At 43.7% G+C, this 20374-nt stretch overlaps 2 protein-coding genes and 1 long non-coding RNA gene across 5 annotated transcripts in view; 1 reads left to right on the forward strand and 2 right to left on the reverse strand.

The window, feature by feature from the left end:
- LOC109315604 overlaps window positions 1-19823 on the forward strand; it is a 92417-nt gene extending 72594 nt beyond the window's left edge. Inside the window, exons 12-13 of one of the 3 annotated variants that reach the window (XM_019543399.1) lie at window positions 8095-8254; window positions 19617-19823. In XM_019543399.1, the coding sequence (XP_019398944.1) occupies window positions 8095-8254; window positions 19617-19641 (185 nt within the window). In that variant the 3' untranslated portion in view covers window positions 19642-19823. Of the gene's footprint in view, window positions 1-8094; window positions 8255-19616 lie in introns of those variants that run through there. The other 2 variants (XM_019543400.1, XM_019543401.1) reach the window with 2 other exon arrangements.
- On the reverse strand, window positions 9528-11763 carry LOC109315606. The gene is made up of 2 exons (XR_002102552.1): window positions 11565-11763; window positions 9528-10937 (listed from the first exon to the last, which is right to left on the reverse strand). It is a non-coding gene; the product is annotated as an uncharacterized LOC109315606 (long non-coding RNA).
- TMEM168 (transmembrane protein 168) overlaps window positions 14520-20374 on the reverse strand; it is a 31436-nt gene continuing 25581 nt past the window's right edge. Inside the window, exon 4 of the mRNA XM_019543398.1 lies at window positions 14520-18875. Coding sequence (XP_019398943.1) covers window positions 18328-18875 — 548 coding nt within the window. The 3' untranslated portion in view covers window positions 14520-18327. The remainder of the gene's footprint in view (window positions 18876-20374) is intronic.

The raw sequence follows: 20374 nt of genomic DNA on the forward strand, positions 1-20374 counted from the left end.
AGCTGACTTCCTGCCCTTTGGGCAGGGGGCTGGACTCGATGATCTCCCGAGGTCCCTTCCAGCCCTAATGTCTATGAAATCTATGAAACTCAGGCAGAAGTTAATTTCAGTGCCATAGAAACTGAACAAAGAACAACAACTGCTTTGGTCAGAAAGTGCACCTGAACTGATGATGCAGCCCTCAAGGACAGGACCCTTATCAACCTCCCATCACTTGACAAGTTAGAAAGGAAACAAGCACACAAAAAAGGAGGGGAGCGGGTATGTCTGGAATGCTCCTAGCAGTGTCAAAGTAAAGGCAGGCCACTCAGGACTCAGAGGGATTCCCCAAGTCTGAGAAGAAGGAAAGGGAGCTAACTCAGTTAGTTTGGTTTTGCTATAACTGGGTGAAGCCTTGCAGTGACCTTGATACAGAGGCAGCTCCTGGATACCAGGAAGATACAAATGGCTTCACTGAAAAACACACTGCAGCAAGTTCTTCTCCTATTTTGGCACCACACAATGCCTTCCAGTATTTCTTGTGCTACAGGCCGTGGAGAACTGCATACTGGGAGCAGGAGTTCACTTCAGATATCCAACCAGACACCTTCACAAGCCATAGCATAAGGCAGGGTGGACAGTTATTTTGGGTGGAGGGCCGCTTACCCAGTTTTGGCAAGCTGTTGAGGGCTGCATGGGTAGCCCTGTCCCTTGACAGGTGCCCTGTCCCCTGGTCAGTGTCTTGGGACCAGTCCCCTAATGTCTTGGAACCAATATCTCAGGGCCAGAACAGGTGGGGCCCAGAGCGGGGTGCAGACTGGCAGGGGTCTGTGAAGCCAGGCTGGGCAGCACCAGCAGGAAGAGGAGGGAGTTGGTTCAGCTCCATAGAGCCCCTGCCAGCCAGGACCCTGTACGCCTCCTGCTCTGCTCTGGACTCTGCCAGCGTTGGCCCCGGGACACTGGTGTGGGCTCCGTGGTCCTACTGACTCCCACACCTGTTCAGACCCAGTGCCTCCCCAGCCCCACGGTACAGGCGGGGGGGCAGTGTGCAGCCCCGACCCTGCGCTTGCCAGCAGGAAAGGAGCTGGTGCTAAGTGTGGGGGGAAAAGCAGCTCCTTTGCTGTCCCGTGGCCGGCGCTCCCTGCTGCAGCCACTTGTAGCCTGTGTGGGACTGTCCTGAGCAGGCATAGGCAGCCCCACATGGGCTGTAAACAGCTGCAGTGCAGGGCGCCAGCCACGGGGTTGGTAGGGGCCACTTTTTCCCCATGCTCAGCACCAGCTTGTAACACGCCCCCACCATCAGTCTGGGCCCCGCACTGGCTCTGGACTCATCCATTGGGGCTGCGCTGTGGCGGGAGCAGCTATGGCCCGCCTGCTTGCTATGCTGGGCAGCGTGCAGCTGCCACCGCTGCCTCTGTGCTGCCTAGCGTGTGAGGTCCAGGCAGGCAGCAGCAGCAAACACTGCCCGCCATGGCTAGCAAGGGGGCTGCTTTCCTCTGTGCTGAGCAGCTAATGCTGCTGCAGCACAGCACCCATGAGTAAGCCCAGAGCCGGTGCAGGACCCAGGCTGGCAGCGGGGCTGAGTTGCAAGCTGGTACAAGCTAGTGGGGAAAAGCGGTGCCTCCCCTGCCCTGTGGCCGGCGCCCAGTGCTGCAGCTGCTTGCAGCCGATGTGGGGCTGCCTGTGCCTGCTCAGGACAGCCGGCTGCAGCAGGGAGTGTTGGCCATGGGGTGGGGGAGGGGCCGCTTTTTACCAGGCTCAGCACCAGCTTGTGTCCTGCCTGTGGTCCTCCCCTGCCCTTCCCCCCCCACCTGAGTTTTTTATGCCCGTGCAGCCAAGGAGCCACATGGTACCAGGCCAGAAGCCCCTGCTGGGGCTTCTGGCTGCCAGGGCCGGGTGGGCCCTGCTGTTGTAGGAGCCTGCCAGGGCTTCCCCTGGGTCCTGCTGTTCCTGGTTCCTGTCATCTTTGACAGGAACCAAGGACAGATGAATATTACTTTTCTAAAATTTTTAAAGGGGCCCCGTGGGCTGGATAGAAAGGCCTAGCAGGCCAGATGCGGCCCATGGGCCGTATTTTGCCCGCCCCTGGCATAAGGCATCAAGAGCAGGGCAAGTGGAAGAACACATCGTATTTACCTGAGGGCTTTCTGTCATGGCATTTTAGCTCTTATGTTACTAGAGGAGTGACCAAAAAGCAAGAATGTTGCAACACTTGCCTATAAAGCTGTAGAATATTTGCAGTTTCAGAAATTTTATAAAAATAAAGAACCATCTCCAAACAGAAAAGTACTGTTCTTACCTTTATTTTTATGCAATTTTATAATAATCATGATAAAATATTTTAGGTAATACTTCTTGTAATATTCATGAAATCCAAAAGGAAAAATTACACAGAAGTTAGAGAAAAATGTAAGCTTTAAATAAGAGCACTTTTACAGTGCACATGCAATTTTCATGAAATTGCACGCACATTTAATGAAATGTGCAGTCTCTATCCATCACAAAAGTTCATTAAATTTCATAGCAATAATGTTTATGACATATAATAGCAATACTTATGCAATATTAAACCAAGCATAAAAAATTACAGTCACAAGTTCAATAAATTAAATAAAAGGTAACCTTTATATGTAAAAATATGTTCCATGAAGAGAATTTCCACTCATGAGAATATAATACCTCACAGTTTGCATAAAAAACTCAGGGAACATTTCATGTTAAATTCATGAAATATTCCCTGAAATATTCATGAACTATTCATGAAAAAATATTCAGTGCAAGAAAAACATAACCACAAGCTCAGTGAAATTTAAGTTTAAAACTGAGAAGTCAGTCTCTATCCTCACAGTGGGAAGATAAGCTGCCCCTGATCACATGCTGCAGGAGACTGCCAGCTTAGACCTTCAGCATTTTGAAAGGACTTTGAATCTCTACCTCCCAACCCTCAGTGCAGCTCGTTCCCTTGCTCTTGTAGTTATTGCGTGTCTCCATGAGATGCTTAGTGTGAAATAAACTAATTCTACTGTGCATTAGCGTATCACAGCTAAAAACCATGCTAATGCACAGTAGAATTAGTCTACTGCACATTAAGCGTCACAAAAAGCCCATGCACCATTGCTACTGTGCATTGGTGCCGGCTACTATGCATTTATGTAGTACCTCATAATAGAGGTACTAAACTATGTGCAGTAGCAACAGCACATTAATGCATGTGTAGACCTTCCCACTGTATAGCACACTGCACCCAGTTCTGCGACATAGGAGCTATTGCTTGGCCACCTCCAGCTTTGTTGGGACAGCACTTCCTCAGTTCTCAGAGGCATGCTCCATTGTCATCCTGCAGTTGCTCTGGTCATAGGGAAATAGTTATTTTCTGTGATGCAAAGGCCCAGTAAAAAGCTTCATTAGCAAGGGCAAGCTGGGGGACTTTCAGCATGATTAATTGGTTAACAAGCCTTCTGGTGATTGTAAAAGCAAATCTATACCCTGCCCCCCTCCATTAAGTAAAAGAAGTGCACGTTCCAAGAGCTCCTGACACTGGGAGCTTTTCCAGCAGGCCCTAAATTAATTTTGATGAGACAGGTAGTTAACCATAGTAGTCTGAAGTCAGGCAAAAGTCAGGGCACCTTATCAGCATTACCAGCTGTCCTAAATTTACATAAAGCTAAAATGCCTTGCTCTTTATAGGATGGATTTAGCCCATGGGTCATGGGTTGCCAGTCCCTGGACTAACTCAAAGGGGTGTAAGATTTTGCAAGTAACAGCAGAAAACTCTCTGAATTAGTCTGTAATATGCTACTCTGCCCTGCCTTCTGCCTAAAGTTGGTGATGTTGGTGAATAAGGGTCAAAAGGCCAGGAGCTACCCGTCTAGAATGCCAAATTTAGTATGAAGAAAGTCCCCATCATGTGGGAATAATAATCCAAACTACAAGAAGAGCTGAACATGTGTGGACAGGGCTATTGTGGACCATTGAACACACAATTGAACACACAATTGAACTAGTGTGGCACAATTCAGTGTAGGCTAAATGCCTAGGTAGACAAACCATCAGCTAAACTGTATCCTCTTAAGTTATTTTCTCTGAGAATTATTTTGGTTTTAATGTTATCTGTTGTTTAATGCTACAGCATTACTTGGTCATGGAGTTTGCACAGGGCAGTATAGTACTAATTACTTCAATTGGTAAAATTATATGTAATAACATTATGTGATTGGTATACGGTCAGAATTTAAATCAGAAAGAGAGTAAGGTTTGCCACAACCCATTGCATGTGTATAGACAGCAGAAAATACTAGAGGTTTTTGCTTTGGTTACTTAAGTCTGTCCTTGGGGAAGCCTCCTTTTACAGGAATTTTCTCGCTGAATAGTTTTAGGATTTGCCAGTCTAGTCTAAAGACGTGTGTGACAAAGGTGGTCCTGGGGTTTATAATTTTTTTGGTACTACCTCATGGGAATATACTTTTCTCAACTTGTTCTCTTCAAAGAGGTGAAAACCCACAACTTCCAGTGGTTCATGGTCTCCTCAGCTTTTCCTCAAACGAGGGGAGTCTGGCTGACTAAACAGTGACTGGGGACTTCAGGGTTTGGCCAGCGCGTTGCTGGGAGTTGTAGGGGCCTGCACCATGAAGCTACAAGCTCACATAATTTTGGGTTTCACCCTCAACCCTGTTGGATTTTCCCTCTTCTCTTTATGGACTTAACCTCACACCAGTGAAGTGAAAGGGTATTCTGCCAGTGACTTCTGTAATGCAAGTTTGAGTGTCCAATTAAGCCTACCGTGCCTAGCAAGTGTAACATAAATATTTAGTAGTAACAGTATAATAATTCTGTATATAACAGAACTGAAGAAAAGTACACAGGGAGGACCACAGCTCTATAACAGTGGTTATGTGCTTACATGTTGAGAGGAAATTGAAGCAGTCTTTTCTACTTAAAAAAAAAAAAAAGTTGTAGGGATTATGATTTAAAAGTAACACAGTCACTAGGTAATGATACTGTCTGGAGGAGCACTGCCTGTCACAGGATGTTCCCTTGCAGTCGTACCATATTAACTGATTAGAGAGCTTTGGTGATAGTATTTGGCACAAACTGGATTTTTTTTTAGAATTAGAAACTGCACCGCTCTTGGCAAGAAATGAACTTGCAAATTAAACTGTCTTGTAGTGTAATTACATTGCCTTGTAATATGAATCATTTTAGAAATTGAAACACTGATTTGAATAAGGAATGAAGGCTTATTAAACAGGAGCTGAGCAACACGTTGAGAGCGACGCTTGGAGAGCAGCACAGGTATACATACACATGAAGTGCAACGTGGACACAACAAGAGGGCAGGGGCCATGCTGTACTGAGGACTATGGAGACATTACATTCTAAGCTTTTTTCAGGTGCTTACATCTTCTATTGTCTGGTTTTACAGTCATTTGAACTTGCGAAGTTGTTTTTTCCCCAGATTTAATTATTTTTTAACACATTTCTTTTTCATTTGGATATCTCAAATAGCTTAATGTTAAAAATTCATACTTGCCATGGGCTCAGTCCTACATTAGGATATAGTAGAGAAGTGCAGTTTAGATGGAACAAGATTCTCATGTTGGAAGATGGTGGGCTTCTCCTCTAAATGTTTGATGAAGCACATTGCAGGATTCCAGTTAAAATGCACTTTCCACACACTGACTTAAACAGTGCATTTGCTGAAGTAAATTCACCCAGACTGGATTCATCTTCTTTTCCAGAATGAATGTTTTCTTAACAGAGAGGACCGTGAGCCTTGGGGGCCAGAGTGCTGTGTAGAGCTTCACTGAACAGTTATAGCACAGCAATAGAAGTGTGAGCTTCTCAGCCTGCCCCCAAATTATACTTTCTTCTGACAAGAAAGGGCAGCTTTTACAGGTGGTGGAGAAATAGCACATACATCCCCTTTGTGGCTCCTTAGCCTAGTTGCCAAGGATATCAGCTAGTTCTCTAAGGAGGGCTGAACCCACTTCACACCTGAATGATAGAATCCACCGCAGGGTTTTATGCACTTAAATTTATCTGTATCGCCTTGACACATTTAGCTGATTTGCTTCAACTTTGCTAAGTGTTCCCTTGTAGGCAGGCCCTTAGTCACATGCTGTGTCACACTAGAGGGGAAGATGAGCATCAGTTGTGTTGTTCTATTAATCACAAGCTGAAATTCATTTGACTAATTTAAAATGGAAATGGCAATTCAAATTAAATTTAGGGGCTGTTTATAATATTCAAAATGCCAGTGGTGAGGAAAGCATTCGTATTTTGGTGTTTGATTCAGGAGTGCAGGGCTTATAAAAGGAAGAAAGAAATAGCAGCTGGAATTTAATTTAACATCTTCTGAAATGATATCTTGAAATTGCTGGCTCGGGAGAGCCTCATGAAGAAGTTCTTAATAAAACAAGCTGTGCCTTTCAAACCTTCGCATCCCACTCTTGTACACATGCATGGTTTCCTTCGATGGGAGGCAGCAAAGTACACTTTCCTTTTTACATACACCGGCTAACAGCAAAGGACATTCAGGACAGAGAGCCCACCTGCTCCCAGCTGCTGCTTTTGACTGACCACAGGAGCCAAGCTGTACAAAAGGGAAAGAGTCATCTCCTTCAGTTCACGGGTCAAGCAAGGGGAAAATTCACAGCTCAAATTCACAAGAGACAGGCTTCTCTGGCTGTCTGTCGGTCACTTGGGTGCCTAAATCCATTTCCTGTTTATGCCTTTTACTGGTAAGCATAGAGCTACCTTCAAAATTGGCTTCAAAGGATCCTTCTGAATATGTAACTCTCCCCTGGGCACCTAGCTGGGTGCTGGGGATTCTATCCACTAGGCAGCAAGTTGTGTAGGAGTTAGGTGTTGCAGCACCTTTGAGAATCTCATATAAGTGCCTGTATGCAGTTTTAGGTACCTATATGCGTTAGAAAGTCTATCCATAACCAGCTTAGTTCTACCTACTCAAGATGGCATCTCTGCGCTTATGCCATATCATACAGCTGTTGCCTTCAGGGTCCCAGATCATCATTCCTCTAGCTACAAAAAAGAAGGAAGCAGTGAGCAGAGCAGCAGAGACCACTTTGGAGCAGTCTTTTCCATTTAGAAGGCTACCTCCATCAGGGCCAGGCAAGCCTGAATTTGTTGGCAGCCTGCACACTGCAAAGCATGTTTGATTTGGGGGAGATGAAGATGGCATTTCTGTCTAATGGAAAGTACAGTGATTTTTAAGTTATGCTGGTGATAGAAGTGGTGATAGAACGTGTGGCAGGAAGAAGTGCTGTATCTCCATCTCCAGATGGATGTCCTTTGGTGGACTGTTTGTGTTGGGCCAAAACATATGGTATTTAAACAGTGGCTGAGATCTAGGACTAGGTTGGATGACATATGCCTTCTACTCTATCAAAACTACTATCTTGAATTTCCTTGCCATAGAATGAAAGCTATCATTCATTGTGCCATATGCACTTCCTACAGATTATCCTCTTCATGATTTCAGGGAGTTGAATGTCAACCATGTGTCCATGTCAGCAGTCCCATATATCCTATGAGACTGTCATTCTGTAAGCTTTCCCAGTACAAGGTATAACAGCCAGAACCAGGGGCTGCATCTTTATGTGAAACCTGACATGTTGTCCTGAAAGTTTAATGACTAGCGACAAAATGATTTTCCCCATTGTGGTTTAAGGTTGAGTCCCATATAAATTTTAGATGCAGAAACAGTAGCTGTTTTATGCTTGTAAACTTCCTAAGACTTTTCTGAAGTCATAAAGGGCAAAAGCAAAGAAAAGGAGTGATAGCTAGTATGATTTGAGGTGCTGAGTCCTGAATCATTGGAGAGAAATATGTTCTTGGCTACTCCCTGCAGTTATGATGCAGTAGATTGAACCAGCATAATGATGCAAATATAATAATTTCTGTGGCAGTAAAATTACTGTGTTTTAAAAACTAATGTGCGTCTTAAAATGTTTATTTTCCCATCAGGCAAAATAAAGGTATCTTCAATAATAATTTGACAGCCTATGGTTCTCAGCTGTTGGTAGTACGTTAGATGAATTTGCTCTGGGATCTTCATATGCAGAGGAAATAATATCTTTCTTGATATTCTTTCAGCTCTGAAGGCAAAGACAAGAGATGCTGGTGAGTCAGCATCTTGCCACATGGCATTCCCCACTTTGATGCAACATGATTCAGAAGTCCGGAAAGAATCATTACCTGTAGATGAAGGTTTTCTGGGCAGAGGATTAGCATGCAGATCTCTTCAGCTGAAAAGGTGAGGTATTGGATACCCTGTCTCCAATTGTATCCGTTGGCAAGGAGTGGATAAAAGAATTAGGAAAAAAGATAATCGAAATAATACTCCCCAAATTACAGCCTCCTCCTCATTGGTGCTACCACTGCTCTGACCCGCAGCACAAAAAGATTACTGAGCACCCCAACCTGCTAGGGTTAGCTTGGATGACTGCTGGAAAGTCTGTGATGGTAACAGCATGCTGTGTTGTTGTGGACTGTCTGAGATCATAGCCACATGAGATCTTGCTTTCTCAAAACCTGAGGTGTTGCTGAGCAGACCAGAATCCCATATGACTACTAGCGACAGGAACTTTGTGCACATACCATTTTTCTTAATAACTTCAGTTTTGAATAGGCAGAAAGTAATGCTGGCTAGTTCCATATTGAGCAAACAGAGGCAGTTAGCTATATGAGCCTGAAGTCAGGCAAGGCACCCAAGACAGGTTAGGTGTGTACTGTTCAGACTGGCTAAATCAGAGATACATAAGCTTTTGTAAGCTTAGTTAGTTTATAAAGAGCACATGTACCCTGCCTTCTACCTAGCTCCACATCGTCAAAGGGGCGGATACCCACATCTTGTCTCTTACTTTTGTGTCTTGCCTAGACCTTGCTTTGTGTCTTGCATAGACCCATCTTTGCACAGTTAACTGCAGGTATAGCTACAGCCCAACAAATATTCTAAGCAATTTCATAGCTAGATTTACCAAGGGGCCCCGGGTGCCTACTTGCATTTTTAGTCCAACATTTAGGCTCCACTGGGTGAGACTACATAAGATGTTTACTGTAGAGCTGCCTAATTAGTTTCATAGTAGTCTCAGCATCTACACGGAGACCTGAGGCCACAGTAAGCTCATAAATACTGCCGTAGGTTAGTACTTGTAAACACAAGTTATTTAGTGCAATGCAACACACGTGTAGATGCTGACCTGGCTGGCTGGGGCATGAGGGTGCTTCAGTGTGGGGGGCCTACCAGCAAGCCCCAAACTAGAGCTGCCTGCCAGCTAGCTCCACACTAGGGCACCCTTACGCCCCAGCCAGCTCCCCTGAAGCATGTTGAGTAGGGTTGGAGCAGCTCCGGACTGACAGTCAGGGCTGCTCTAACCCAGCTCAGTGTGCTGCAGTCCCAGGCTCATATGTAAATGTGGTGCTCAAGAGCAATAAACTCTCGCCCAAACCGCACCAGAGTTTATTCATGATTTCACACTAAAATCACGTGTAGGCATGGCCAGTGTCTTTAACACAGTAGGTTTCTCCAACTGGGCATGATTACAACATCTTAAATTGTGATAGTACCAAGTTCATACCCAAGCCTCAACAAATGTTACAAACTTGGCATTCTCCCACCTGTGGGGCTTGGTCTATGAGCCATTTTCAGAACAGGCCTTATTCCCTGCACCAAACATGGCCAGAAGAGATGATGGTGCTCACAATGTCTTTTTACACACAGCCCAAGTTTTAAAGCATCAGTTAAAGCACTAGAAGATCCAGACTGAAACCTCCTGGCCCTTGGCTTAAGCAGCACCCTCACTGAGGAGCAGTGTCAGCGTTTGAGTATTTTGTATTATAGTCACCAGTGAAACTCGGGTGCTTACAAGGTTTGATGATGTTGGAGCAGTGACTCTGAAGGTATTGAAAGTGTCTAAATAGTGGATTTAAGTGCACAAAGGGTACCTAAGCACATTTAAGGACCCAGGCCTTTGTGCCCCCTTTCCAATTTATACAGAAAATGGGAAAAGAAGTAGAAGGAGGTTCAGAAGCAGAAGGTAACATTCACAAAAAAATGCTGCTGAAGATATCTCTGCCCATAGAAAGACTAGTAGAGAAATGTACCTCAGAAGTTGGTGAATCAGCAGATAGAGATAAATGTTAGTTGATAGAGGAGGCAATATGCAAAGAGAGCTGTCAGATCCTTAAAAATATTTTAAGTTAGAGAAGATATGTGATTAAAGCCAATGACATATGGGAACATAATTATACATCAGTCCCATTAAGTGTTAAGATCTGATGCTGTTGATCATGTAGACTAATGTAAAATCAAGAAGCTGCAAGACAATTCAGCATAGTTTTATTCTACATAACTCTAAGAGACTGTAGTATATGAACTCAGCTCTACAGTTGGAATATTGCCATCGATGTCTTCCTAAATTATGCTGACATCACTGTAGGACTTTGGAAAGTCCCTTACCCAATCTCTGCTTCAATTTCCCCTTCTGTAAAACAAATCATTTACCCATCTTCTGATGTGTTGGGAGGAAATACCTTCTTCACTGCCCCCAAGTTGTGTTAGAGGAGAGGTCTTAGGTTGCTTAAGTGAATCCCCACTTCTGAGCTGTGTAAAGCTTTTCTCAGCCACAGCTCAAGATATGACCCTCTAATATTTGTTTTCCTATTTCTTTCTCCTATGTTTCTTCTTCCTTCCAGCTATAAAAAAAAAAAGTAACCTTTGTATAAGGATAACATCTTTAGCTGCTTTTGGAAAGCAGAATAACTCTTTTGGGCTTTCAGCCACATAAACCTAGTTTGTCAGTGATTTTTTTTCCACTCATGTCTCTTACGCATTTATAATGCACCCAGCACTGTAGCATCCAGGAACCATATACACAATTTATAAAGTAGCAGTTTTCTAAAAAGTTTGTTCTCTTCATCCTGTTGAAGTAAAAAATCTCTTGGTTTGTTTCTTTGGAGGCTCAATGAATATTAATGATTCTTTAGGCACACATTGTTGGTGATACAAAAGGGTATATATTTGCAAATAGGGTCAGAGAGAGAGACAAAAGATCAAACGCTCTGCCCGCGGAGAACACCCATCAGTAGGCTTTTATCCCCTCTCTTCTGAGCACGTGTACAGAAGCAGGAACTCTTACAACTTATTTTCGGTTCATACAAACATGCATGTGAATACATCACATCATACATCGCATGTGTATTATAATTAACTACTTAAGTATGCGGGGCGGATAGGCTTAATATGTATTAGCTTATTGCGCGTGCTTAGAAGGAACTTAGGGTTATACAAGGTTTAAGCCCAAGGCTAAGATGGCAATTACTCTTATCTTAGCCTAAGAAATGTGGGAGCCATGAAAGAAAGTGTGATTTAGTGTAACAAAGAGATAGTAAATTTGCAGAACAAAGAGAGAGTGATACCTTAGTACAAAGAGCCCTTAGTAGTTTTTTCCCTTCAATTTCCAACCCCCCTTCTCCTACCAAGAAGACAAGGAGAGCTAAGCAGTTGTGTTTTTCTAAATCTGCTATTGATAATGCATTTTTAATAATATTTCTAACACTGTTACGGAAGTTGCCAGTCTCTAAGTAAGAACATTTTCAGGAGATGCAGAACTGTTGGTCTATCATTGCCTCTGTTAACCAGAAAGTTTGTGCAAAGTGTCTCTCTAAGATTGAAGAAGTCAGACTTCCAGTGGTTTGTTCACAGCTTTGCCATCTGCATAGTGGTGGTGTCTACACAAGCAGCAGACTGCGCAGTTGTTACTGAGCAATCATTTAGTACTTGCATAACCAAGTACTAAATAACTGTGCAGCAATGAGCTATTGCACAGTAGCTTGTTACTACTGTGCAGTAGCATTGCATCATGGCTAGTGCCTACCTACGCTACTGTTCAGGAGCGTCTCATGTAGATGCACCCAGTTTGACCCATTTCTCCCAATGGTTCTACTGTGAGCTTTGTCAGCTTTAGTATTGTTCTGGATCGCAACTACCTAGGCAAGCTTAGTGATATTTTCTTGGAATTAAGAAATCAGGACACTTGATATCTTTAAAGCAGGGGCAGGCAAGGTCCAGCTAGTGAGCTGGATCCGGCCAGCAGTGGACTCCACGTCCAAGCAGCCCCTGCCCACATGGCTGAGGCTGGTTTCTATGGTGACCCCCAACTGCTGTGCTGTGATAACGCAAGGCTGGGGTTGCCCTGGAGACTGGCTCCAGCTGTGCTGGCAGGGTGTGCATCAGGGTATGGCAGGGGGCTGCTTTGGAGCCGCTAGGATCTTGCAGTGGGGAGCAGTTTGTCCGGGGCTAGGACAGAGCCATGATCTGCCACCTGCTTGCTCCAGGTGGGGTGCTTTGGTAGCGGATCATGGCTCTGCCTCAGCTCCTTGCAGTGATGACAGCACGGTCCCAAGCAGGAGTCGAACCATGATCCACTGCCTGCACACTGCTGCCCAGAGCAGGCAGGCAGCAGATCATGGCTCTGCCCTAGCCCCAGACAAAGCTGCCTCCACCACACGATCCCAGTGGCTCTGGAGCAAGCCCTTGCCCTGCCCTGCTGCATGGCTGGGGCTGGTCTCCATGGCAACCCCAGCCCTGTGCTATCACAGTGCAGCAGCTGGGGTCTCTATAGAGACTGGCCCCAGCCATGTCTACAGCGGATGCTGGGAAATGGAGTCCAGCTGATAGCCAGATCCACCATTTTGCCCACCCCTACTTTAAATAGTAGCTTCAGGATCTTCAAGGAGATTCACTGCTGAATGTAGAGGCAGTGTTGCACCTTGAGGGAAACATTTCTTCCTGTAGACTAGTATTATCTTAAAGTCTGAATAGAGCCCCCCCCAATCCAACCCTGCTAATACCCAGCAGTCAATTTAGATTTTGAAGAACAAGTCCTGGGGTCCTTGTAGCCACTTTCATGTTAGTCTGTGGAAAGAGCAGCAGCTGGCTGGAGAGAAGCCAGCGAGAACTTAAATGTGAAACAGTCCTCAAAAAAACACATGCCATGTGGCGGTGCACCCCTGGAAAAAGGTACCGCCGACACTGTCAGTGGTGCCTGTGGGCAGTTACTGCTTGCCACTCTGCCGCCTGTGGCATCTGTGGCTGGTCCATGATTGCCCCTGGCTGCCACCAATGCTGCCAGCAGTGCCTGTGGGTGGCCGCTAAGGCCTGGTTGGCACTTGCCACCCCACCCCTCCCCCCTCTGCTGACAGTGCTGGCAGCATCTGCAGGAGCTCCCCACTCACCACCACTGGTGCAGCCATGCCCTCCCAGGCACCAGGGACACACACCATTCATGTGGACAAATGCTGTAGCCACTAGGCTATTATAGAAGTGGGCACAACCACTACCTCCTCTGCTTGCCCCATTTTAGAAAACAGATTGATTTCTGCTCCACTCTTTGTAGATAGTACATGGGTGCATATCTGTAGGAGAGGACTGTGGATGGAAGACCTCTGCAGCCCTGACTGGCTGAGGGCTGGAATTTTAGACTTGCCCCTGTACTTGACATTTCCCTGTTGGCTCACAGGGCAGCTGCATGTTGGCGTTAGGCAGTTTCCTGCCAGCGCACTGGCTGTTCTGGATCCTGTTGTGAGGTGCCCAATTCTCCCCACAGACGGTGAAGAGAGTATATTCCTGATAGGCCTCGAGATTCCAACTGGGTGCCAGGCACCTAAAATTTGGCTATTACAGCACTTAGCATTTAGGCACGTAGGTCTTCTAGTAGCTGGAGGCTTATAATGTGAACAGCTCTTTATTACATACCGAGCTTATATATTTAGTTTATTACATACAGAGCAGATATTTAGTTTGAGGAAATAATTTGACCGCAGTCCTTGTAAGGGTCCTGCGGAGGCCTGTCCCTGTTTGCCAACCTAGAAGTTCCTGCTGACCTCACCCAAAGTCTCATAGGGTAACACACTTTCTGGATATAGGCTGCCTGCTCCCTGCTGCCCTCTTCCCATGGCCTCTACAGCTGTGAGGAGGGAAGGCTTGGTGCTGCTGTTGGGAGCTCCACATCGGCTGCACTGCCACAGTGAGGCATACCTTGCCCACCTGGCAGCAGCAGGGGGCATAACTCCGTGCTGCTGCTGCTGCTGGGCAGGCAAGGGGGCACCGCACTGTGGCAGTGTGGGGCTCCCAGCAGTGGCACTGAGCCTCCTCACCCTCCCAGGCTGGTCCCACCCACTGGGCCATGGAGGCCCCCAGGGGGAGGGCAGCAAGGTGGGGAGCCCCAAGCCTGCATCCTCCCCCTCATCCCATGGGCTCTGCTCTGGCCGCAGCAGCTGCTGCCTCCCGTGGGCGGCAGCCAAGGCTTGGACGCTGACGGAGGAGGAGGGGGCAGAAGGCCAGCAGGGCTGAGAGTTAGGAGTGAGGGGCCATGCTGAGGAAATGAGGTCATACTGAGGAAGAGATTAGGAACCACTGATGTAAACCAAGAAACAACACAGAAAACTGGACACATTTACTGCTTCTATGACAGCAAAAACAAAGGAGCAAATCATGAACAAAAAATATGAAATGGAGATGAGCATCCAAAACAACAAGTATATTTGTCATGTTACAAATGCACAAAAGTCCATTTACAGATGCTAAAATCAGATATGCCTAATACAAAACCTTCCCAGAGAAAAATTCTGACAAATTATTTATAAACAAGAATTTGACATAATTACATTATGCAATGTGAGCAACAAACAAAAAGTGCCTTATAGGGGAAGGAAATTCAGAAGCCTAAAGAAAATCTTCTGAGGAAAAGTTTTAGGTGAAGATTGGGCAAAGACAAAAATTGAAGTGAAAATATGAAACAGCAATAGTGCAAAATTAAAGAAATGGCTTCCTCCTATATTAATTAAAACCCCCCACCAGTGAGTATCTGCAATTTGCATTTTGTTTTACGATAGGTCTTTACCATAATCAGTGCATTTATGTTTCTGCAAGGCATGTGCTACTCAGGAGGTAACTAAAATGTAAAAAAAGCCACCATAAAGTAACTTCACTGCTATAATAGAGATATATACTTTTATAATGAAGTTGCAGAGTAGACAGCCAAGAAATCAAACATCAGAACAATCAGTTTAAACCTAGAGTCAACGTTCTCTCTCCACACAGTTCATCCTGAAGCATTCACCCCAGCACAGTAGTCTGGAAATAATGCCATGTTATAATACTCTTTGGAACTGGATTCAATTGGCATTTTCTGACACCAAGACTTTTGGATTGAGACCACTTTTGGTAGATTTCTGCTGCAGTCGGAGTCCCAGTAAGGTTTGCCTGGATAGTTCTTATCACAGGGTTGGAGTTCCCATTTGCTAAGGCTTCTAAAAATCATTTCCACTTAGCACTAGCAGGTCATTGTGCTACAGGATTGTTACAGGTGGCTTAGTTTCCTCTATCAACAGAATCAACAGCTTCAGGGGCCATTCCATGTTGTTTATCCCTATGTGATATTTACAAGTTTAGGGACAGAACATTGCCTCCATAAGAGCTTGCAACCACATGACATGGGGGTAATAGCCCTATAACCCTGTGGATGCTAGGACACTTGGGAATTCCACTTCTGTCTCCACTGATCTTGTGAAAGAGCCCAGGAACAGCACAGGTCATTAAAAAGCTCTATTGCTATCGGTGGCTGGAGTGGAAGTTAGGAATTAACAGTCTGAGTTCTTAGATTCCCAGCCTCCAGGGTCCTTTCCTTTAAATGAAACCAATAGGATAGGATCTTCTTTTGGACAACAGTGGAAGAACGGCTCCAATACAAAACACACAAAAATGCCACACAGTTTTGATGGTTGGTTGTAGATTCCTATTTAAAACACCACTATAAAAATGTTTTTATTTTAAAAATCTAGAAGTGAGAGATTCTAACATTAAGGTTAAAAAGCAAGTTTAAACAAAAACTCAGGAAACTAAAATATTGCCATTAAAAAAATCCACACCCACAGGAAAAGCTGGAAATGCACGGTCAATTTTCCAATCATCCTCCTTACCTCTGCCTCCTTAACCAATTTCTAGTCTGACTTTAAACATGTTAAGGACTGTCCCTTACACTACTCATGCAGCTAGCAGACAAACTGTAAAGCCATCCATTAAACCAGTGGTGCCAAACTCATCTAGACCCATGGGCTGAATAAGTAGCATGGAGCTATATCTCTGATCCGTAGGGTTCCCCACAGGTCTGGAAATTTGACAGCAGGATGAATGGTTGTGGCTTTGGGTAAGATGGTGATGAATGCTAACAACCAGTCCCCCATTGACAAATTTCTGGACCCATGAGGAACCACACGAGCTGGATGACAGGGTTCTTGGCCACCCCTGCATTAGAAAAGGCTGGAAACCAGCTTCTCCCTCGTTCTTTTCTGGTACTCCTGCCCATCATCGTATTATGCTAGATACCCCACACTAGCCTATTGACACTCCCAACATGGGTCAGAAGTATCACACATCCAGATACATGCAAGGTATCAACATTTTTATAAGCACAGGCCTCTCGGATATCTTCCAGAAGATAGGATCTTTTTGCACTTAGCTGATTAAGAGGAACAGAAGAATATATTGATAAGCTTCATGAAACACAAGAGCATTTCCAAGAGTACTTAGAGCATAAGGTTCTCCCACACGATTCGTGGGTGAGCAAAGTGCAGAGTTAAGGCTGGTGTTGATGTCAGGCAGATTGGTAGTCCGTTATTGCAATCAAATGAATCCTTAGAAAAACTGTAACCAAAATAACAGTGATTTCACAAAACCAAACAACTGCCTCTGAAGATGCTTTCTCCCCCATCCATATTCCTGGTTTGTCTGCAATTTGTCTGTAGGATGAGGCTTCCTCTTTGGAACTGTGTTCTGTCTCCATGTTGTTTCCTCTTCAGAACTTCTGAGTTAATGGTGAGTAATATTTTGAAGTCAAGTAGAATAAAACTTGACTGCATATATGATTCTACCTACTCCTATCTCATCCCTTTTTTGTTGTTTTTGGAGCAGTGAGGGGGATGATTTTCTTGGTAAAGTAATTTTCTATACTGCGGGACAATAAAGGACATTTAAGAAAGGACTAATAACTTATCAGTGAAAAGCAGTAATAAGTTATCAGTGAATGTAAATCATGTTGGAATTCAGGAATTGCCATTGTAAAGGACCTTAGTGCTAGCAGTATAAACCCCTTTGATTGCTGGTGTGTCAAACAATCACTCACAGAACATTTTGTCTCCTTAGGGAGTTATCCATGAATATGCATCAGTATTACCATATCGTCTAAATTAGCTGACCAGGTAGTTAAAAACTCAACAGCTAGAAAATCTGAGAAGGCAAAAAATTTTAGAATTTTTTGTTTAAATTCCTGAACGGCATTTCAGTTTGTCTTCATTTCTGAAGTGACTAGCATTCTGGCTTAGAAGTTAGTGAAAAATATTTTAAGAACATCTAGGTTTTACAGATTATTTGCATATTCAAATCACTTTTAAAAGACTGTAAAAAGGACTGGTCTAAGAGCTATGAGTTCAGCTCCTGATCGCCTGTGCTCTAGGTGGACAGAGCCCACAGTAATATGGAGAAGGATCTCTGCTTGGAGGTTGTTACCTTATAAGAAGAAAATAATTTCCTTGACTTGAGGAGAAGACCTTCAGTCCCTTCCAATCCTCTGTAGTTGGAAGTATTGAGACTAGGATAGAATAGGGTATGCTTAGGACTGAGAGGAAAAATCCCAACTTGGCCTTTCTGCTAAATTGGTTTCAGTTTAAAAAGAATCCCCTCACTAAACCTAAGTTTGCATTCAGTTTTTCACAGGATTCAGCTCTTAGGCACAGTAGAAGTTTTAGATAAGAACCTTGAGGGTAAGATTACCTCTGAATTTTCTTCCCATTTTGTTTTTAACCCAAAAAGCAATATTGTAACTCTCTCTGTTTTGTTTTTTCTACAGTGGAACAATTCAAACTGAAAGTTTTACATGACAAGGAGTGGGATGGGGAGAGAATTTCCATATTCTTTACGCCCATCAAAAATGTTTTTTGTTGATTTAAAGCATAGGCGGTTTTTTGTTTAATACCTATGAGCATGCAAGCTGTCTTCAAAGTGCATGGTCATATTTAATATATCTTTTATATGTTTATATACAACTCAGTAACAAAATTCAAATACTTCTAGCCTCACCTGCTTTATAGACCAGTTTCTAACCCTTGCATATACGGTAGCTGCTCAAAAAGATGAACGAAGTGAAGATAGCTACTGAAGTAGCAGATTTCTTAAGCAAAATCTGTTACATATAAAAAGTTTCAAGTCAATCAGATTCTGAAGTCATAAAGTTACCAGAGCTCCTACTTTGACTTATCTTTGGTTCATAATTATGATTTCACAAGTTTGAAACCCTGTCCTGTGTCCAGCACTGCGGGAAGAAACCAACGCATTTTTAATCTTTTCAAGCATCTAAAACATGCCTTACAAAACCAGAACAGATTGAGACCACAAAACCAGTTTGCCAAATGCACTAGCGGATAGGTAACACGGGGAAAGTACATCATCCAGTGTTTGGCAACATCACTTCCTGTTGGCAAATGCAGAGTGTAGTCGCTCCAATGTTTTGACACACCGTACACTGCTTTTACTGTACGTCCATTTTCAGACCAGCTGATGCTACTGTCAGGATTACAGTTGTATTCGACCCATTCTCTGGTAAAGTCACCCAGCTGGGGAGGGTCTGCTTCCTCAATGTCTACGACTCTGGCCATTTCTGCCCCTTGTATTGCAACATATTGGTCATTCACTTTTCTCACTTCTTTAACCCAGGGCCAAGAATTCTCACAGTCTAACACTATTATGAGTCGTGAACAAAAAGAGCTGTTCTTCTCTCTCCACCATTCCAAAAGCGTGTCTAGCTGTAATGCATCACCACCTATAGGAAGACAGGAAAATAGACACATTAGTACGGAGAAGCAGTAACCTCCGTATATTACAGTTCCAGGTTCAATTAGCAAGCTGCATTATAGCATCCTGTATAAAGGTGATGGCATTCTTCACTTGACCAACCCCATTAGCAGGCACTGGAAACTTTGCAGGGAGTTGCCAACTGACTTACTGTGGTCGATCTAGTGATTAAGCCACCCTGTAAGTTAGAGAGATAGGAATGGCTCCTGATAGTGAAAAAACTCTAACAGCCTGAGAAGAGATAAGCAAGTGGAAAAAGTTTGAACCAAAGTTTGTTCTGTGTTAACTTCTTAAGAAGTCCACACCCCAGGAAGAGGGAATAGTTTTAAACATATATAGCACAGGCAATTTTGGAGAAGAATGGGAAAGCAACTTAATGTATACCACCATATCCCTGGTAGCTTGGTTTGAAATTTACTCTGAATGCAGAGGAGAGTGTTTCTGAAAAGTTAAACAAAAAAACCCAACCCAAACCTGGCTCCCCTGAAATGCATGTTCAGGTAAAGGTCATTAAAAATTTACTGTGAAAGAAGCAACACAGAAGTCAAGGTTTCAAGTCTCTCTTTCTAACTTAAAAAACACTTCTTACTACTGCTTCAACTTTTAAATATAATTCAATCTCAGTTCATGCACCAGCTTTCCATGAAGAAAATAAATTAGAATTAAGGGAAGTTACTAATACTCTGGATTGTTTCCTGGTCATTAATAGTTATGGATGCTGCGGTTCTCAATAACCGAAAATCTGAATACATGTATAGGAGCCTAAGGAAGCAACCCTGCAGACACAAACACGAGTAAAACTATCAGCTATAGTAAGACTACTTCAGTAAGGAACTGAGATGTGCAAACACTAGCAGACTCAAGTTATGTCGACTGAGATGCACAATGTTAAGGATCCAAATTTGAAAATTTTAGCCTAGTATTCCTTTTTTTCTAAACAATTTGAAATATTCTGCAGTTTGGGTATGGAAATCTGATTTTTAAAAGGGATACGAACCTTAACCCAATGGTGTTTAGAGACAATTTTCAGGAGGGTGTCAAAGTACATTTGGTAGTGTTTTAAAATTCTGGAAGGTTTACGTATGGACATCTGGATCTGTTAATAAACTATAAACCAAGATATCTCAACTAGAAGAGCAGATATCTGTATGTTAAACAGGTGACACATTTGCATATACAATTCCCAAGGGCTGACACATGAAAGCTAAATATTGTTCTGTAGATAGTGCTTCCCTGACAGTATATTCATGTTTGTTGTGTGAAAACATACAGCAATTTAAACAAAACTAGACTAACTAGGCTCTAGTTAATGCTTTGTTAAATGTGATCAAAGCTCTTGAAATAGTTTAATCTGCTCTCTGTTTACAAGTATGTTTCAGATGGAAAAGATGGCATCCTTCTTTGTTCATACATTGATTTTTCATTCAAGTTTTACAGTAAGGATGCAAGTAATCTTTTATAGATGAA

This window comes from Crocodylus porosus, unplaced genomic scaffold (assembly GCF_001723895.1).
Source record: "Crocodylus porosus isolate Cpor-Errol unplaced genomic scaffold, CroPor_comp1, whole genome shotgun sequence".
Taxonomy (NCBI): Eukaryota; Metazoa; Chordata; order Crocodylia; family Crocodylidae; genus Crocodylus; species Crocodylus porosus.